Raw genomic sequence first — 20,640 nt, forward strand, 5'->3', positions numbered from 1 at the left:
AACCAACGAAAGATGTATAGATTCAACAAAATACTCGATGCTTGCTTGGTGGCATTGATGTCATACCATTTGGTCATATCACCATATACAAAAGTAGAGGAATCTTTCAATATTCAAGCTATACATGATATACTAAATTATGGGGTATTTCCATCAGACGTCATTGAGAATTACGACCATAAATCATTTCCAGGAGTTGTTCCAAGAACGTTCATAGGGAGTTTGTTAATAAGTCTTATAGCTAAACCCATAATCTTTATTACTTCGTTCTTTGGCTATGATTTATTGACAAATCAAGATCAATTGCAACTTATTGTACGAGCGATTTTAGGGTTAGCTAATATCTCAATGTTGATACGTCTCAGAGATAGTTTGAATAAGATCACATTCAGGGATAAGAAAAGTGCAACCAAAGGTTTAATAGGATTCTGGTATTCGATACTTTTGCTTTCACAATTCCACATATTTTATTATTCATCCCGTACTTTACCAAACTTTATTGCATTACCATTTGTGAATTATTCTTTGAGTCTTTTACTTGAAGGAAATATTGCAGGTTTCACATGGTTAGCTATGGTGGGTGTAATATTCAGATCCGAAGTTGGATTGTTTGGAGGAATTATTGCAATAGTTTCATCCTTAGGATTTGGAGAATCGAATATCTTCACGAACTTGTTATTTTTATTTGCTGGGACTGTGTTTGGTAGTATCACGTCGGTAGTTATTGATTCTTACTTTTGGGGTAGAGTCTTGGTCCCTGAAATTGATTCCTTCATTTTTAACGTTATTAATGGTAATTCTCAAGATTGGGGCACTGAGCCTTGGGGTGCTTATTTTAAGAAGTATTTACCTCAAATTTTTAGACCACCAATTATTCTAGCATTGACTGGACCTGGGTTAATTAGTGATCCTGCTGACGATGGAATCGAGGATACTAAAATCAGACACCCGGCCAGAAATTCACTTCGAATTTTGTTCATTTCATCAATAATTTTTGTTGCACTTATGTCGTTTCAACCTCATAAGGAATGGAGATTTATCGTTTACACAATTCCAATTTTCACATTACAAGCTGCAAATGGTATGGCTAATATTACGATGAAGCGGAGTTTGAGTTTTTCAAATAAATTATTGACTGTCATAATATCATTCTTAGTTTTACTTAGTTGTGTATTATCGTTACAAATGGGGTATGTGTCAAGCTTCAATTATCCAGGTGGTCATGCTTTGGCTTACACAAATGATATAATCAGAAACAATCACAATAATGCCCTCAATGTTCATATCGATGTGCCAGCTTGTATGACTGGAGTAACAAAATTTGGAGAAATTCATGAACCATGGGTGTCTTATGACAAGAGTGAAAATGACGATTTAAATTTGAGCCAATTCGATTTAGTCATCACAAAAGATAAATTGGAGAATTGGAGGTTATTGAGAACATTTAAAGTATTCCACAAGATAACCTTTGATACGATCTATAAATTACTTGTTTCACATAAACTCGACAAATCTACTTTTCCAACTTTAATTTCAATGATTTTTCAAGATTTCATACATGGTTCTACCGAAACTTTTAAAAATTTATTAAAATCTACCATAATGCTAGAGGATTACATAAACGTATATGCAAATAGAAATTCTAGCATAGACGTTAATAGTTTAAGGAATTAAATATAATACATAGTAATAATACAATCTGTACAAAGGGTTAAGTAATTCTCAACTTACTTGCTGGTGAAAATTTGACTTCGTTCTCTTCATTAGTTGGGAACTTTATTGGTTTAATCCTTCCCATTCTCTTAGCTGTTGACAATAATGACAATTCCGGATCATCAAATGACAGATTACTAGCAGGACTTATTTGAGTTGGACTTCTATATTTTGGTGGGGATAATGATACACTGTATTCAAGTTTCATTGGAATAACACTGTCTTCTTTCTTTGGAGTGGAAGATCCTCTTGCTCTACTAAATCTTTCTCTTAAATTATTGATTTGCTGGTCCCTAACTCTCAATGATGTTTCATGTAGTTTCACAGGGCTGGTACCACTTGATCTTGGAGTTGAGACCTTTCTAGGTGATGGTGGTTTATTCGGAGTAGGCGGAAGGATATATTTTTGTCGTTGTTGTTGATAAGTTCTTTTTGCAAGTGGTGACGAGTTGCTAACATACGTTGAGTTAGCTAAAAGTTCTTCCTCCTCTAGTTGTTGATCATCACACTTTCTGGACCATAGATGAAAAACATTTCTTTTTAATCTATGACTTCTTCTATCTTGAAAACTTTCACATAATTGATAATGACGTTTAATATTTTTATTAAATTGAAAAATCCAACTTTGAACTTTAGACTTGAGAAGAATAAAGCTTCTTTCAGTAAAATAATCGTCAGCGTGATCATTCAATTCATCTACCAATTCAAGCTTGCTTTGCCAATGATTAAATAATCTTTTCACTAACTTGTTTGAAATTTTATCCACATTATCTTCCAATGCTAAAACGTGTTTCGACTTCTCCAACCAGTGTCTAAAATATAGTGAAGCATTGGGTGTGAATAAATTTAGTCTATCATTTAGCTCATCCACAATAGCTTGCTTCTCTAAAGATTTTTCATTCCACATCATTAGAATTCTTGCTATCAACCTAAAGTCAGCCTGAATCCGGAACTCTAATAAAATTTGCTCATTCTCATGCTCTTTGACCGCTTCATGTTTCTGCTTCCATTTAGCCAAAGCAAATCTTATCAACATCTTGTCAGAAAATAATAAGCCTTCCACCTTGATGTTCCATCTTAGCATACTTTGATGCCAACCAGTAATATACTTGTGAAGATAAAATTTTTCCGCTTCAATATGGAGTAGTCTATGATTTTCGTATAGTCGAAGCATATTCCTTAAGTATCGTGCCTTTAAGTTTTTATTTAAAGCATTGTTAGCTTTCGCTTCATTCCCAATCACTTCATCATTCTTTTTTATTAAAGTCAGCAAAATCACATTTGTAATAGCTCTATTTTTGGAACTAACCAATCTATTTGCTTTAAAATTGTTAATGAGCAATCTAAAATATACGCTCTTCAAATTATGCTCTATTTTCATCATAGAAAAATTGAATTTATGATTCAAACTCCAGTGCTGCAAGCAACCTTTTATCAAGTTTGATTGGTAAAACTCATCAGCTTTCAATATACTCTTCGTTTTTTTATTCCATTGTATTAATATTGTACGAATTTGCTCAATCAGTTTAATTCTCAAAAAATTGTTCGCCTTCCTTTCTGAGTTTATTCCGTTTTTCCATGCTTCAAAAATGTTGGATCTGAGTCTTTCATCTCTTTTGGCTGCAAAAAGTTTACATTCTTTATTGATATTGTGAATAAAAAGCCATCTTTCAAAATACCGTTGAATAATCCCAAACTTTCTAGCCTGTAAACATTGGTTTAAACTCTCATTCAAGCCAAATATATTTGCATTTCCTACTCGATCTTCCCACAAATTGTAATACCGACGTAATGTTCGTGATTTCTGTTTGGTTATGAAATCAAGCAACTTATTTTCAATAAACTCTGTTTTTGATGTTACCAATTTGGTTTTCTTATTCCAAGTTTTAATAATATTTCGAGCCAAATTTGTATTTTCATGATTTTGGGTATTTTCATATCTTTTTATTAAACTAAGACAGCGATTTCGCATAATATTAATATATTTGATCTGATCATGCAGAACAGCCAAACTAGCCAATTCCGCTCTCTTCTCGACTGTCAGTTTGAATTTTTTAAACACCAAAGATTTTATTCTATTTTTATCTTCCATAATTGCAAGCTTTAATAAATCGTCGTATAACTTTGAATCATTCAACCACACTTTAAATATTTGACGTGTCTTACAAATTACTTGATTAGTTTGATCCAAGTTCTTGACAGCTTCAAATTTGTGAACCCAAAGCTCAAGTGTGTTTTTTTTGACAGATTGGATTTTTGCAAACTCCAAACAACTTAATTTCATCAATAAGGTGGCTGAAGTAGAATTGAATGATGATTGTAAATTAAGAAATAGTTCTATTGCTGATTGAAAAGTATCACCTGCTTCTAATTCTAATATATTTGTGATTGAATTCTCAACTTGTTTTACAAATTCATAATCCTCCTTACTATTCAAAGTTGGGTACAATTTTTGAAATCTTAAAAAAGTTTTGTAGATACGAATAAAATTTGGATTGACATCAAACTTGGAAGCAATTAGCTCATTCATTACTTGTGATAATTGAGGAAGAATCATGTTTCCTTTGGACTCACTGAGGTATTTCAGATTTACTTTTTTGAAAAACTTGGGGAATAATTGAGTTATATTGACGTCTATTCTTTCAATGTCATAGATTGATACGTCTTGACAAGATCTAAATAGGTTTATAATAATTCTGGCTAGTTTATGAATTGATACATCTTGCTGTACTATTAAAACGTTAGATATAGTCTTATATATGAAAGTGAGTACATCGCTGCTTGAGTTGAAAGACAAAGGATGGTATATTTCTGTTCTGCTGTATGGGAATGTTTCGGTGGTATCAAACATTAAGTGTGGATTGATTTTATTAACAAGTACATCAATGTGTTTTGGAATTTCCATCTCATTACTTTTGTAGTAATTTAAATCATATAAAAGACATTTGCTTAAATAATCAATGAATTGTATTTCGACATTGTCTTGTAATTCTAATAAATTTTCGACTATATCCAATAATTTCTGAGCTGTTTGTTTATAATGTTCCATGGGTGTGTCAACCAAGTTATGATATATTTGATGCAATTTAGAATTGTTGATGAACAGTATTTCCAAAAGCTGAATTACGTTTTTAAAAGATATGATTTCATTATTTTCACTATGATCGCTATGACACCATACTGTTAAAGTTCCAATACTTTCAATATTAGTTGTTATAGTTAATTTTGATGATATTTGATTCAAATTCAATAATGTAAACAATTCTTTTATGATTTGCTTTAACGCGATTTCATATTCTTTGAAGTCCTCAACTGCTTCATATCCGTATAAGTGTTCAATGTCACGAAATATGTTACGAAGTTGTTCCTCAATCATCATTGTAGCATCACATTTGTTTATGATACTGGTTTTGATGTAATCAAATGCATTTAATTTAAAGAGGTTTTTTATTTTTTTTTGTTTTCAAGTCTAAATTTAGATTTCATACCCACACCTATCCAAAATTTGACTAAAAGTGCTGCAAAATCATCCTTATTCGAGGTTTTCAAATCCCTCCAATGGGAATTTCAACGATAAAAGAAGATCAGTTAGTTATGACACACAAAGAATCAAGTTACCGTTTGCGCAATATCCATCTAATTATTCTAATCTAGATTTAAGAGATCCTCAATTGCAACCACAACAACAGCAAATACCAATAGGACAACCAAGAATTGCTTCGGATGGGTTCATATATAATTCATCTTTTGATACGCCATATCAACAATTTTCAACCAATTCTGGGTTAGGTGGAAATCCCCATGATTTTTTTAGTGGTAAGGAAAGTCCTGAATTAAATTTCAACACAAATTCACCATATATTCAAGATCAAGGATTTCTCAGTAGTAATACGAGGTTGAATACAACATTCATAAGTCCGGTAAGTGAATCCCCTGAAGGAGGAGACTCTACCATTGTTGGCGAGAGTTCACCTTCTCCTCCTAAATCAATCGCAACAAGTTTAAATTCAAATGTACTTGACTCAATTATTGGAAGATACAATTATAGTAAAAGCACTTTAGATTTGGGAAGGAAAGTAACTCAACCTGATTTACTGCAACAATCATCAAGAGAACTAGCACAACAGACATCTTCAGACTCAAAGAATTCACAATATGACCTACATTATAGACAAAACTCTGATACATCAACTTTATCAAATCAGTCTGACCAGATAAGCAAAAGTAAAAGGTTTGTCAAGTATGCAATGAATACTCATTCTCAATCGGTAAACGCTTCCAAGAAGTGGGAAATAAATAATGTTTTGAGATGGTTAGAGAGAAATCAGTTTAATAAGTCATGGCAAGATACTTTCAAAAATAATGAGATTTCTGGTAATAGGTTTTTAGAATTGGAGAATTTTGAAAAAGATTCAATGATTTGGAAACAATTTTCGAAATATTTAGAACTTGATAATAATCTCAATTCAATTGATCGATTTATTGAATTATTAAAACAAGAAATTACTATTGAAGAGTTCAGTGATAATATATCACCAGTTAATTTAAAAAATGAATACAGAAAATCAACCCCAACTTTCACAAAACATATATCCAGCTCATCGATATCTTCAACAAATTCGTCCACATCCATCCAAAGACCTGCTTCATTCATAGATAATAAAAGCAAAGATCAAACGCAATCTCATCATCTGTTTTTCCGAAAGAATCATAACAAATCAGAAAAAAAAAAGAATTCTGTTGATGAAACAAAACGACAGTCAAAATTGGATTCTAAATTAGCGGGTGGAATTTTAAATACAATAAGAAAATATGGAGGTGATAAAGCTGTAGGAATGGTGAAATCATCTTCATCTACGAAAAATGAAAGAAATAGTCTTACTTTTTCTCCACTGAATATACCACCAGCATTAGACCCAAATATAGACATACCTCCACTACCCTCGCCATTGGCTCAAAATAAAAATGATCAACCAAGGAAGTCGATGGATAGTGCTCGCTCAGCTACATCAGTACCTTCATTTCGAATTGATAATTGTTCAACAGATCAACCTTCTTCTTCAACTCAACTAGACGCAATTTATGCACCAAAGCCGTTATCTGAACAAGAAACTATAACTACTACTATCTTAGTAAGCTGGGATAACAAAACTTTTGCTCCAATCACATTGACGAATGATGAGTTAACGAATGGATTTGTTATGAAAAAGGCGATTATACGACAGTTAGGTGTAATTGATATTAATTCTGTATCTATTCATTTGACAGATTTTAATTCTCAAGAAGGAGAAGCATTACCAGAAGAACTTTTGACTAAAATAGTATCAGAAAATACGCTTATTAAATTACTTATCAAACAAAATCGGGAACCTCCATCACCTCATGGAACTAGCACTATATCTACTACATCATCAGATTCAAAGTCTTTTGAAACTGGAGGTGATGCTTGTACTTATCCTGCAACTCCACAATATCTTTTACAGAACATTAACAACCCTTCTGTCGACTATTTAAATTTCAAAGAACAACAAGCCAATTTATCAAAAATTGTGGAAAATCCTCCTCAAAAACAAGAAAAAGTCAAAAGTCGGAATAAAAGTATTACATCTACAAATACAGTTTCTAAACAAACACAAACTATTGAAACTGCTTTTGATAGTAATATATTCAAAAGTTCTCAACATCATCATGGATTTCCATTAAAATTTCCATTTGGTTCTCATACTAAGAAAAAGACTCCAACTTTACAAATCGATACTACAAAATTTAAACAAGCATCACTTTCCCCAGATTCGGCATCTTCATCATCATTTAAAGTTATAAGAAAAGGAGTCAATGAGATTGATTTTGATGAACGCAGGAAATCACCATATGAACGGAAAGCTCCAAAACTAATAGCAAATATTTATGCATCATCTGTTACAAATATGGAGAAATCACCTATATCTGCAACTACAGTTTCTACATTACGAGATCCACCTTCATCGATGGTCAATAAATCATTAAGTAGTAGAAGTGAAAGATCAGATTCAATTATTGCAAGAAGAGCAGCTCCTCCACCACCAAGTGATCGAAAAAACCAACTTCAAAGACAACATAATAACTCCAAGAAACAATCTAGTCTGCATAGTGGCTTGGAAACAACTAGCTTGGATGATAATAATAGTGTTAATGTTGATGATAATGATGAGGAAGATTTTTTTGTTAAACCATTGGTGAATAAAAATTTAGAAATTCTAAATTCAAATAAAGGTGATGATACTGAAAATTCAATTAATAATTCAGATTCAGAAAATGATTTTTTTGTTAAACCATTAGAACAAAAAAGACAGGTAATGATAGTTCGACCACCGATTGAAGAAGTTTATGATCATCTTGAAAGATATTTCCCAGATACAAATCTTGATAAACCTATAATTGATGTTGATACTTCTTCACCAGTAGTATTACAAAGGAAACCAACAATATCAAGAACATTTTCAAATGCAAATATATCACCAATTAATCCTGAATTAAATGAACCAAGAATAAGAAGAATGAAGACAATTAGAGGTGTAGCTAATGAAGCAAGAAGAAAAGCACTTTTGAGAAGACAAGAAAGTCCTCCTATAACATTTGCAAGTGTTTCAAGAGAAAATAGTTCAAGATTAACAAGATCAAATACCAAGATGTGGGGTCAAAAAGTAGTTGAAGTAACAAGTAAAGAAATTGAACATGGTTTTATAAGTAAATTAAAAAATAAAAATGGAATATATCAAGAAATAGCATGGATTAAAGGTGAATTAATTGGAAGAGGATCATTTGGAGATGTATATTTAGCATTAAATGTTACAACTGGAGAAATGTTAGCTGTAAAACAAGTTATTTGGAATAATAATTTTGATTGTGGTGGAATTGAATCATTACATAAAGAAATTGAAACAATGAAAGATTTAGATCATAAAAATATTGTACAATATTTAGGATATGAACAAAAAAATAATATTTATAGTTTATTTTTAGAATATGTTGCAGGAGGATCAATTGCAATGTTATTAAAATCTTATGGTAAGTTTGATGAACTTTTAATTAGAATTATAACAAAACAAATTTTATTAGGTTTAGAATATTTACATGATAATAATATAATTCATAGAGATTTAAAAGCTGATAATTTATTATTAGATATTGATGGAACTTGTAAAATATCTGATTTTGGTATATCAAGAAAAAATAATGATATTTATAATAATGCAAATATGTCAATGAAAGGTACAATATTTTGGATGGCTCCTGAAGTTATTGATAATTTAGTTGAAGGATATAGTGCTAAGATTGATATTTGGTCATTAGGTTGTGTTGTTTTAGAAATGTTTGCAGGTAAAAGACCTTGGTCAAATGAAGCAGCAATAAGTGTTATATATAAAGCTGGAAAGGAGAAAAAAGCTCCTCCTATCCCCAAAGATATTAAACATTTAGTTGGATTAGAAGCTGAAAATTTTATAAATAGATGTTTTACAATTGATCCAAATTTAAGACCAACAGCAGAAGAATTATTAAATGATCCATTTGTTAATAGTAAAGTTAAAAATTTTAATTTTGAATCAACAGAATTAGGAAGGTTAATAAAGTTTAATAGTAAAGTTTCAATTTAAATGAACTTTTGATATGTCATTATGTTATCTATGTACAATTAATATAGTTTTTTATTATTTCAATTTCAATTCATTTATCATTAATACAGTTTGGAATGGTTCAACATTAAAAGTTTTCGTTCTTCTACATCTTTGCTTTTTTCTAATTACATGATATAATGGTTCTCTTGTAATTTCAACAACACTAGCTTGTAATTCAAATAAGGAAGGATCAATTCCCTTTTTATCATTAAAAGTATATGAAGTAGATCCTAAAGTTATAACATCATTTAATTTTAAAATATCACCTATTTTAACATTTTTTAATTTAAAAGGTAAATATATCTTATCTCCTTTTGTTACTAAATATGGCATATTATATAATCTGAATATAGCATAAAGATCTCTTGATCCATTTGATGATAATTTTAAAGTTGTTATTGAATTAGTTATATTTTGAGATATTGATTGATTGTTATTGGAATTTTGATTTATTAATGTTGGTTGTGTTGTGTTTGATGCTATGGTGGAATTTAGAGTTGATTGACATCGTATTAGATTACTTAATACTGGGTTTGTGAAAGGTTTCAATGTCCTCGTTATTGATGTCCTGAACATTCTTGTGATTTGAATTATTGATGGTTGTAGATAATCCTAACCTTTTGATCTTACTTCATTTGAAAATTTTGGTCGTAAATTTTCACTGATTAACTTAAGTAATATACCTGTATATAAACAACAACGTTCATCGCTACCAATTATCACATCAATTCCATTTTGCAACCGAGTTTTTCTTACTCATTTTATTAATTTATCATATTGAAGAGATTGGCGAAGTTAAAGTGATACATCTGAAAATTTATACATAGAGAGAAACACAATTTTCAAACAGGATTTAAGTGAAGTCAATCACTCATAGTGGTGGCAGATTTAGCTCAACTACATCTAGTTCTGTCCGTTCGTCCCAACGGTAAAAATTTGAAAGATCAACCTAAAGTTTAATTAATATGTAGAATTTTTCTTCAATTTCTCATTTCGATCTCTGATATAATGATATTCTAAACCTGAAATATTGACTCACCATAATCTTGAAATATTTGTAAGACTTTGTTTTCTATATACTTAGGTATATACTGTTCAACCCACCCTTTAAGTAGACTTCGATATAGGTGTGAAGTTCACCAATAGGTATCTAATCTCATATTCCACTTCTTGAGTAAAATACAAACAAAAAACAGAACACAGAAAAAAAATAAAAAAAAAAATTTAATTTCTTCAACAAAAAAGTTTCAATTAGATTAAAATCAAATAAAAGAAAAAAGATAATAACAACTACTACTATTTCAATTCCATAGAGATAAATCAGACATTAATTGATGGTTGAATCTACTTAGGATAGTATCACTACACATTTTTGCATAAGGAGAGATTAAGCATTGGATACTTGGAAAATCATAGGATTAAATTCATTGGAAGTTTTATATCAAAAGATATATTAATAGTTTTCCTGTTTTTCATCATCAAATAGTAGCTAATTTAATTTCAAAAGTCAATTTAAACGTTCAAATAATTCAATTTAGTCATTCTTTTTCACCGCTTGCTACATCATTGCAACAATCCTTTGGCATTTTATTTTTTTTTTTGTTTTCAATACCTAGCTATTCATCTAATTACGTTGTATTTTTAATATCACCATTTGTATTTTTTTCATCAATAAATTACCTCCACAGACCATAGGAAAAACAAAAAGTTCAAAGTTGGAAAGCAAATATATATATAAAACATGTCTGGATCATTTTGGAAATTTAGTAATGGATTTACTTCACTCTCAAATATAACCACATTGTTGGAGAATTTTAATCTAAGTCAAGAACAGCAGCAACAACAAAAACAACAAGATAAAGAAAATGATCAAAAACAAAATCAGAATGATGAAGAGGATCAATTACAAGAATCTGAAGAAACACTGGATGATAATGAATCTATACTGAAAAAGCCCTTAAAAGATCAACAATATGATGTATTAATTAAATTATTGGATGAAAATGATTTATTACAAGAACTATTATCAAATAATCCTATGTTATTGGAATTTTTAAGAGATGAAAATGTACTAAGTATGTTAGTTGATATTGTAATATCTGATGAATTTAAAAGAATTGCAGAAAAAGAACAAAATGAACAAGATAAATCTAGAATTGAAGAGGAAACAAAAGCACAAAGCAATTTGGAAAAAAAGGAAGAAAAAGAATTACCAGCAACTCCTGATGAAGAAAAAAATGAGGAAACAAAAGACAAATCGGAGTCGGATAGCGTCGTAGATACAGAAAAGGAGAATGAAACCGATTCGGAGAAAACTAAATCGGAGAACAAATCAGATCAAAAGGATGATGAGAGTGAAGAAAGTGAAGATAATGATGATGAGGAAGACGAAGATGATGAAGAAGAAGAAGAACTTCCGGAAGATAAATTCAGACGAAGAGCAACATTAGCATCAGAAGTTTTAAGTGCAGATGTTTGGTCATTAACAGATACAGTTATGGAATCAACTTCAAATTTAAATAAATTATGGGGTGTATTAGATAGTAAAGAATTACTTGATATTAATGTATCAACTCATTTTATGAAAATTATGGAACATTTATTAGATATGAAATGTGATGAAATGATAACTTATCTTATAGAAAATCAACCAAATTTAGTTGAAAAATTTATGAATCATTTATCAAATCCTCCATTAATGGATTTTTTATTAAAATTAATATCAACTGATAAACCTGATAATTCAACTGGTATAATAGATTTTTTACAAAATCAAAATTTAATATCAAAATTAATTAGTGCATTAGATGTACCTGATGATTACAATGATGAAAAACCTATAAATCATGAATTACAATTAATAGAACAAAGTTCAGCTGCTGATTTTTTAAAAGCATTGATTACTATATCTGCAAATTCAACTGCTGATAATTCTACGATAGGACCAAATGAACTTACAAGAGAATTAGTTTCAAAAGAACAAATGACTCGTTTATGTGATACAATGTTAAAAGGTGGATATGCATTAGCTAATGGAGTTGGAATAATAATAGAAATTATAAGGAAAAATAATTCAGATTATGATATTTTACCAGTTTTATATATTACTTTAGAAAGTCATCCACCAACGGGGAGAGATCCAATTTATTTAGGACATTTATTAAGAGTATTTGGTGAAAGAATACTGAAATTTAATGAACTACTAATAAAAGATGATAATGAATCTAAATTAAGAACACCATTTGGAGTTATAGAACCATTAGGATTTGAAAGATTTAAAATTTGTGAATTAATAGCTGAATTATTACATTGTTCAAATATGGCATTATTAAATGATAATAAAGGACTTGATGTAGTTACTGAAAGAGATGAATTAAGAAATAAAATGAAAGAATTTGATCCTATAAGTTTTAAATATAATGAAATTATTGTTTTACCAAATGAAAATGATAATGATAATGATGATGAAAATTCTAATTCTAAAAATAATAATAATAATAATAATGATACAAAATCTGAAGATTCTGCAAATAATTCAGCAAATGATACAATTGAAAACTTTAATAATATAAATGAAATTGGAGAATTAGATGAAGAAGAACCTCATGCAAATTCAAATCTTACAGAAGAACAAATACGATCAAATCCAGTTGTTGGAGATTTTTTAAAAATTGCTTTATTTGATACTCAAATTATTTCAAATATTTTATCAATGTTTTTTAGATTTCCATGGAATAATTTTTTACATAATGTTGTATTTGATATTGTTCAACAAGTTTTAAATGGTTCAATGGATATTGGATTTAATAAATTTTTAGCAATTGATTTATTTCATTCAGCAGATATAACAAATAAAATAATTGAAGGTCAAAAATTATGTAATGATTATGAAACAAGTCATAATGGTTTAAGATTAGGATTTATGGGTCATTTAACTTTAATTGCTGAAGAAGTTGTTAAATTTGTTCAATTATTTCCTTCAAATACTTTAAGTGATTATATAAATGAAAAAATTGAAAGTGAAATTTGGGAAGATTATGTTAATCATGTATTATATGATACAAGAGAAAAATATAATGCAATATTAGGTGGAAATAATGATGATGATGAAGAAGATAAAGATGAAGAAGAAAATACTACATTTGATGAAGGATTAGGGGAAATAATAGAAGAAGTTAAAACTGGATTAGTTTTTCATGATGATGATGATGAAGAAGAAGAAGAAGATGGTAATGAAAAAAATCATAATAAATTTGGAAATAATGTTGATGATTATGAATCTGGTGATGACGAAAATAAACATAAAAATGAAATACCAAAAAAGGATTTATTAGATAGTGATGAATCTGAATCTGATGATGATGATCAATTTTCAAATTATATGTCACAACAATTAACAAATAATAATCAAGATCGAGAAGAAGATGAATTAGAAAGTTCAAGTGAAGATGATGAAGAACAATCAACACATCATAGTAATGATGAAGAAGAAGAAAATGAAATTGATGATGATTATATTGATCCTAACGATGATGGATTATCTTATAAAAAGAGTAATCATTTATATGATATGAAAAATAAAAATAAAAATAAGAGAAAATTAGAGGAAAAATATGCAAGTTCAAGTAGTAGCTCAAGTAGCTCTTCGGATGATGATGAAGATGAAGATGAAGATGATGTTGATGAAGACGAGGAAGAAGATGGCGAAGAAACAAAATTGAAGGATACGCCTAAATTAACACGATCATCAAGTAAGAATTAAAACACAAAGAAACCAAGAATAGATGATTAATAATGACGATTTTTTGATGCATTAAACTTAATAATTATTTAATGAATTTAATGAATTTTATTACTTTACGATTTACAAACATTTAATGAACTGTAGTTTTTAAATTAGCTCTACCTTCTCTTTCTAATGGTGGAACTTTTCTAATTATATTTGAATCTTTTTCACCATTATTATTATTTTCTGATGGTACACCACCCATTAAACCTTTACTCATTGCAAAACCAGAAGATCTTTCTGTTGAACCTTCACCATAAAATTCATCTTCTATAGGATGCATTAAAACAGTATTTTTATTAGTTATTGTAATTAAAGTATTTGTTGGAACACATAACCAATCACCTCTTTCAAAAGTTAATGGTTCACTTGCAACAAATATAACATCTTGAGATCTATTTAATCTTTCCATTTTAAATAATCCTGGTTGATATTCAAAAAATTTTGAACCAGTACTAAAATGTAATGAAGCAGCTTCATCAGTTTTTGAAGTTATGTATCTACTTACAACTATTGATTCTCCATCTGTTGCAGCAAAATTTAATAAAGATGGTTCATTTGTAACTTCTAATTGCCAAATTTTTATAAGTTCAATAGTTTTTAATATTGCCTTTTTTAAAATAATATGAGAAAATTTTGTTTCTTTTAATTCTGGATCATATCCCATTTTATCTAATGTATCCAAGAATAAAGCAAAACAACATTCAGAATCTGTTGAACCTTGTAAATATAAGAAATATTTATCATTTAAATGATTTATTAATTTTTTTTTAATTAAATTAAAACTTGATATACTACCATTATGCATAAACATTAATTTTCCATAACTAAAAGGATGACAATTAGTTTCCGATAAAACACCTTGAGTTGAAGCTCTAACATGACCAAATACAAGATGAGATTCAGTACAATGTGATAAATTATTTAAATTTACATTATTCCATGCTGGTGTTATAGCTTTAAATATACATGGTTCATTATGTTCTGTATAATATCCTACTCCAAATCCATCTCCATTTATTGGATTTCTCATATCAAGTCGTAGTCTTGAATCAAATGATTGATTTATTATTGAATGTGCTGGTTTTGTTAATAAATCTGATAGTACCATCAGTTCTCTTCCTTTAAATATCATAAATCTACACATCGTTGTTGTTTGTAAGTTGTATGGTTAGTTGTAATTCGTGGATGAATGGTTAATAGTGATTCGATAGTTCTATAATGATATAGTGGCAATATTGATGTTTTGAAATAAAAATGTGTGTTAAATAGATAAGATAAAATTTGAAATATTTTTTTTTTCTTTTTCTCATTTTGCATCCACAATTAAATTTAGTATCTTAATACGAGTAATAGTCTCTAGACGATTGATGAGTTTGATTCTGGCAGTCATTCTCAAGAAAACTCTTGATTCCAGAATAATTAGGATTCACAGAACTGTATGAATCTATAATGGAAAGTTAGAATGATTTGATCCCTTACTCCATGATAATATATACGGACGAAAAGAAATTTGGAAGATTTTAGTACGAAAATTGATGAAAATCACAATGTGTTCTGAACTTCAGTCATAGTATCTGTTATTCTCAATTACATCTTATCATTATTATGAGTTGATTATTTATCAGTTGTTATAGACTATAAGAATTCAAAGATCGAGTTGATGAAATATTTAAAGAATGTCGGAAATATGAATTTAATGAAATCGGCTTTACTTTATATTTTCAATTTTGTGTCAAGTATCTATTGTATCAGTAAATTTATCAATTGCTATTCATAAACCTCCTTAATTATTTCTTTCTATTTAATTCTATAAAGAGAAAGTATTGTCGACCAATTGACTTTTAAAAATTTTAATCAATTTTACAGGAGTTATTATACTTAAATTGAATCTTATAATTTCATCGTACACTTATACAATTTTTTTAAAAATTATCACAACTTAATTCAATTCAGTTTTGACCTTCCCATTCAATAACTACAATTAAATTACCATTGAATTTATAGAAACTAAAACTCAATTAAATTTCAGTAACAGAAAATGTCATTATTTAGAACTTTACAATCATCACCTGCAACTATAACATTATTTCATAATGCAAAATTACCATTATCAAATAAAGTTTATGATATTTTAAACAAGACATATGAAACATTACCAGAAAAACCAAAATATGATTTTCAAATTGATTTAGCTAAAAATCAAATGCCAACATATGATCAATATCAAATATTTGTAAATAAATTTTTGAAAACTGAACAATCAAAACAAACATTACATAATTGTTTCCCATTTTTACATGATAGACAAACTGAATTATTAAATTCAAATGGTAAAGTTATAACTGTTAAGGGAATAGATTGGTCAAATAAAATTTTTAATCAACATGATTATCAATTAATTTATGATACATTTAATAAATTAATTAATGAATCAACTGATTTATCTATTCATACTAATCCTGCTGATATTTTTAAAGCTCCTTTAGTTGTTGATTGGGATCAAGATTTATTAGCTGGTGATGAAGAAACTTTAAAAACTTTATTAGCAAAATATACAAATCAAGAATAAGATTTTATAATAGCTTGAGCATTGTGTATTATTAACCACTTTATAAGCACTTTATAATAAAACGATTAAAAGAATTTACTTATTTCAACATTGATTGAATAAATTGTAGATACTTACTAGACTAATTAAAAGAATGTCAAAAGTTAGTTTATTCGACCCCCGGTGTATCTTTGTCTTCTCTTAAGTGTTGCGGTACGGATGGAGTATTAGATTTTTACTATGTTGGTACAGTTGTTGTTTTTCCCAAAAAGGGTCTAATTAAAAGTATGGGGTATTTCTCTTAGTAAAATTCTCGCATGAAATAAAATAAGTATATCAAATCTTTCAAATTATATTTATTTCTTTCAACAACTTTGAAAGGCAATTCAATAAAAAAATGAGTGGTAAAAAATCATATTTACTAGCTTATAATGGAATATCAACATTACTATGGTCATATATATTATATAATAATATAATTGATTTATCAAATGGGTTTTTTTCCTACAAATTAAATGAAGGAATCCCTCATAAATTTATAATAATAACTCAATTGATTAATTCATCTTTTGAAATTTTCCATTCAGTAGTGAGGCTTGTTCCTTCTCCTTTAGCTACTTTATTTTTACAATCTTTTGCAAGATTAATTATAATGATTGGGATATGTTTTGTTATACCTGAATCTCCTGCTAATTTTAATTTATATATTTTTTCAGGATTAATTTTTGCTTGGTCTATAACTGAAATTATAAGATACGGATTTTATTTCTTGAAGTTATGGCAAAAGAATGTACCTTTTGCTTTAGTTTGGTTAAGATATTCTGCATTTTTTGTGTTATATCCCCTTGGATTAATTTGTGAAAGTATAACTGTTTATGATTCTTACCTGGTGATTGAAAAAAGATTACCTTTATATTCAAAATTTTTAAAATTTGCATTACCTTTATATTTACCTGGTTTCTTGTATCTTTATAATTATATGATTAAACAAAGAAGAAAAGTTTTAAGAAATGAAAAACAAAAACTTCTATAAATTTAAGGTGAATAGTCTATTTAGTAGTGCTATGTTAAGTATATACAAATTCTTTAGATATTTCATTTAATTCATCAAAATTATATACATCATCAATTTCAGCTTCTTCTGTTTGTTCTGCTTGTTCTTGCTTTTCTCCTCCTTCTTCAAGATCACTTGGTATATCTGTATTTTCTAATGAAAGCAATTGAGTTCTCTTTCTAACTCCTACTAAAGTATCAATTTGAATTTTTGTTTCTTCAGAAATATTTGTTATTCCCTTTAACATTTTTATACCATCTAACCAAACATATCTTTTTACATCAGAATCAGTATAAAATGATAATAATTTTTTTTCATCACCCCCGAAAATTATAATTTTATCATAAGAAATTGAACCTTTTATTGAAATTAAATTTGAATGTTTTTTTTTAATTTCTTCTCCCATTGCTTCACCAATTTGAATAGATTTTAAATCTTTTATATCTGATAATTTTATACCACCTAATTCTTCTAATTCTTCAATTGTTGGATTATTATTTTTAGGTTTTTCTAAAAATTCTTTATAATATATTGATTTTCTATTGGGTGATAATGAAATATAACTAAATTTTGGTGTTGTGTTTGTTAATTTTTTATTTGAAAATAATGATTCACCAAATTGTTCAGTATAAACCCATGAACCTTTTAATAATTGAATAATTCTTTGTTCACTAACTAATTTTAAAACTTCTTTATTTAAATTATTATTAAATTCAATGAATTTATTTTCCCATTTAACGAAATCATTTTCATTACTTATATTTATTTGATGATTTCTCATTTCTTGAGAATTTGTCATATCTAAACATTCTTCAATATTCATACCACTCCCCAAATTTTTTTCATAAATATCAATATTTGATTTTAATAATTGTAAAATTTTATCAATATCTGTTTCATTTAATTCAGCTTTTGTTTCTTGCCATAATATAAGACAATTATTCATTGTATAATAAATCATAAATTCCCAATTTAAAATTGATGAATAAATATTAGGGAATTGATTTTTTTTTTCAAATATTTCAATCCACATTTTAGAACATTTTTCAATAAATAAACTTAGCGGAAAAGTTCTTAAATGATCACTCATCATTAATTCTTCATGAAATCTTTTTTTAAATGTAAAATTTGGATCTTTTAAAAAAATTTTTAAATCCATTGCTAATAATATTGTAAAATTATCTATTATAAATTGTCTTGGATTTTCAGTAAAACCAGCTTTTATATATTCTTTTGTTGTTGCAGGAGTACCATATTCATTTAAAGAAATTTCCAAAAATATAAATAAATTATTTAACATTGTTTGATGAGATTTTATTGATAAATCAAATTTTATTGAATTAAGATATTTATTTAATTTCATATAAGAAATTTTTAAATTTTCAATTTCATTGTTTAGGTCGTTATTTGTAGATTCGGTGGTGTCTTCTAAATTATCTATTGTATTAAAAAATAATACATGTTTTAATCTACCTGCTATAGTTATAATACCTGAATAATTAAATTTTAAAGATTTATTTATAATTTCAGTTATAAATTTAATTGACATATAAATAATTTTAGAATCTTGTAAAAATAATTTTGATGTTATAATATCAATAACATCTAAATATTCAATTAAAGATTCAAATAATGGTAGATAATTTTCCAATTTATTTGATATAAAAATTTGTCCTGAAATATCTAATAATGAAATTTTTAATATTGCTTTGTATGTTTCTGAAGACATATTTATACTTATTATTGAATATAATGTCTTGAATAAATCATAATCTAATATTGAAATAAATAAATCTGATGATATATTTATACAATCTAATAATTTTGCTAATACAACTATTGAATTTACTTTTTCTTGTTTATCTTTCCCCAAAATATTTGATTTTAATATTGTTGCATAATTTATTGATGTTATTTCATCTAATTTTAATTTTGTTATATTATTTTTACTTAATAATTCATTTAATTTATGATTTATACTTCTTGAAGATTCAGACATGATTGTACAAGTGGTGTGTGCTTAGTTTGGTGAATAGTGAGTGGTTAGAAGTAACTAGTGATTGGATAAATGGGTGAATAAGTGTGTTGTAAATGTTGATTTGTTCAAAAAGAAGCTGAATTTGAGAATAGAATTGGTTGTAAAAAAAGTTGAAAATAAATTTTGATAATAAAAATCAAATTTTTTTTTTGTACCTGAAACTTCAATTTAATTTTAATTAGGTTAATTAATTAGACGAGTAAATCTATACTGTAAATCTATACAATAATAGATAGTAAGTAATAAAGGGTGCAATGATACAAAATCTAACTACCTCTGCAATCAAATCCTAAACACAAGCTATATCTGATAAGAACCCCTGAAACTTATTGGAGAAAGTATAATAATACAGTTTGATTCATATCTAATCAACTGTGAACGTTTTCCTTATCATATAGTCTATTTGATTAAATCACGTTAAACATATAGAAATATTTAATAATTAAACGTAAATGGACCCCTAAATAGAATTTCTCGTTCCGATTAAATTTATTCTAGACTAATTAAAACATATTGGTAGCATAATCTTTTTTCTCTCCAATTTAACAATTAAGTAAGGTATTACATAAGATTCAAACAGAGTATTATGTAATCTATTATATTACTAGAGGTCCAATAAGTAATTACTTCAAGTGCGCTATTACGCGCTAACTTATATTACAGTAGTCTATTCCCCATAATAAATTACATACTGTAAATTAATTACATACATTTTTTTTTACAACCAAAATATTTAATAAATTATTGAAATTGCAACATATTTATACCACATCTATAGAGGAATACATCAACCATTAGATTGAATTGATAAACCATCTACCATATAGTATCATATCATAATCA

At 27.7% G+C, this 20,640-nt stretch overlaps 9 protein-coding genes across 9 annotated transcripts; 5 read left to right on the forward strand and 4 right to left on the reverse strand. All coding sequences in view use genetic code 12, as the record gives it.

The window, feature by feature from the left end:
• Positions 1-12: 12 nt before the first annotated feature.
• ECM39 (dolichyl-P-Man:Man(7)GlcNAc(2)-PP-dolichol alpha-1,6-mannosyltransferase) lies at positions 13-1,674 on the forward strand (the record flags this gene model as incomplete). Its single annotated transcript, XM_051760165.1, has 1 exon — positions 13-1,674. The coding sequence occupies one exon, from the start codon at positions 13-15 to the stop codon at positions 1,672-1,674; it is 1,662 nt and encodes a 553-aa protein (XP_051612343.1).
• A 37-nt stretch (positions 1,675-1,711) lies between these two features.
• Positions 1,712-5,092, reverse strand: SFI1 (Sfi1p; the record flags this gene model as incomplete). The annotated part of the gene is made up of 1 exon (XM_051760166.1): positions 1,712-5,092. The coding sequence occupies one exon, from the start codon at positions 5,090-5,092 to the stop codon at positions 1,712-1,714; it is 3,381 nt and encodes a 1,126-aa protein (XP_051612344.1).
• Positions 5,093-5,271: 179 nt separating this feature from the next.
• Positions 5,272-9,347, forward strand: BCK1 (mitogen-activated protein kinase kinase kinase; the record flags this gene model as incomplete). The annotated part of the gene is made up of 2 exons (XM_051760167.1): positions 5,272-5,326; positions 5,368-9,347. The coding sequence occupies 2 exons, from the start codon at positions 5,272-5,274 to the stop codon at positions 9,345-9,347; spliced, it is 4,035 nt and encodes a 1,344-aa protein (XP_051612345.1).
• A 54-nt stretch (positions 9,348-9,401) lies between these two features.
• On the reverse strand, positions 9,402-9,944 carry KGF55_005183 (mitochondrial 54S ribosomal protein bL21m; the record flags this gene model as incomplete). The annotated part of the gene is made up of 1 exon (XM_051760168.1): positions 9,402-9,944. One exon carries the CDS (start codon positions 9,942-9,944, stop codon positions 9,402-9,404), a length of 543 nt encoding a protein of 180 aa, XP_051612346.1.
• A 1,165-nt stretch (positions 9,945-11,109) lies between these two features.
• KGF55_005184 (uncharacterized protein) lies at positions 11,110-14,130 on the forward strand (the record flags this gene model as incomplete). The annotated part of the gene is made up of 1 exon (XM_051760169.1): positions 11,110-14,130. The coding sequence occupies one exon, from the start codon at positions 11,110-11,112 to the stop codon at positions 14,128-14,130; it is 3,021 nt and encodes a 1,006-aa protein (XP_051612347.1).
• A 112-nt stretch (positions 14,131-14,242) lies between these two features.
• Positions 14,243-15,301, reverse strand: DUG3 (glutamine amidotransferase subunit; the record flags this gene model as incomplete). Its single annotated transcript, XM_051760170.1, has 1 exon — positions 14,243-15,301. The coding sequence occupies one exon, from the start codon at positions 15,299-15,301 to the stop codon at positions 14,243-14,245; it is 1,059 nt and encodes a 352-aa protein (XP_051612348.1).
• Positions 15,302-16,195: 894 nt separating this feature from the next.
• On the forward strand, positions 16,196-16,726 carry KGF55_005186 (uncharacterized protein; the record flags this gene model as incomplete). The annotated part of the gene is made up of 1 exon (XM_051760171.1): positions 16,196-16,726. One exon carries the CDS (start codon positions 16,196-16,198, stop codon positions 16,724-16,726), a length of 531 nt encoding a protein of 176 aa, XP_051612349.1.
• Positions 16,727-17,102: 376 nt separating this feature from the next.
• On the forward strand, positions 17,103-17,738 carry KGF55_005187 (uncharacterized protein; the record flags this gene model as incomplete). The annotated part of the gene is made up of 1 exon (XM_051760173.1): positions 17,103-17,738. One exon carries the CDS (start codon positions 17,103-17,105, stop codon positions 17,736-17,738), a length of 636 nt encoding a protein of 211 aa, XP_051612350.1.
• Positions 17,739-17,772: 34 nt separating this feature from the next.
• Positions 17,773-19,758, reverse strand: LMO1 (Lmo1p; the record flags this gene model as incomplete). Its single annotated transcript, XM_051760174.1, has 1 exon — positions 17,773-19,758. One exon carries the CDS (start codon positions 19,756-19,758, stop codon positions 17,773-17,775), a length of 1,986 nt encoding a protein of 661 aa, XP_051612351.1.
• Between the last annotated feature and the right edge of the window lie 882 nt (positions 19,759-20,640).

Source organism: Candida pseudojiufengensis (genome assembly GCF_024610245.1).
Source record: "Candida pseudojiufengensis strain CBS 10847 chromosome Unknown scaffold10, whole genome shotgun sequence".
Classification (NCBI taxonomy): Eukaryota; Fungi; Ascomycota; class Pichiomycetes; order Serinales; family Debaryomycetaceae; genus Lodderomyces; species Lodderomyces pseudojiufengensis.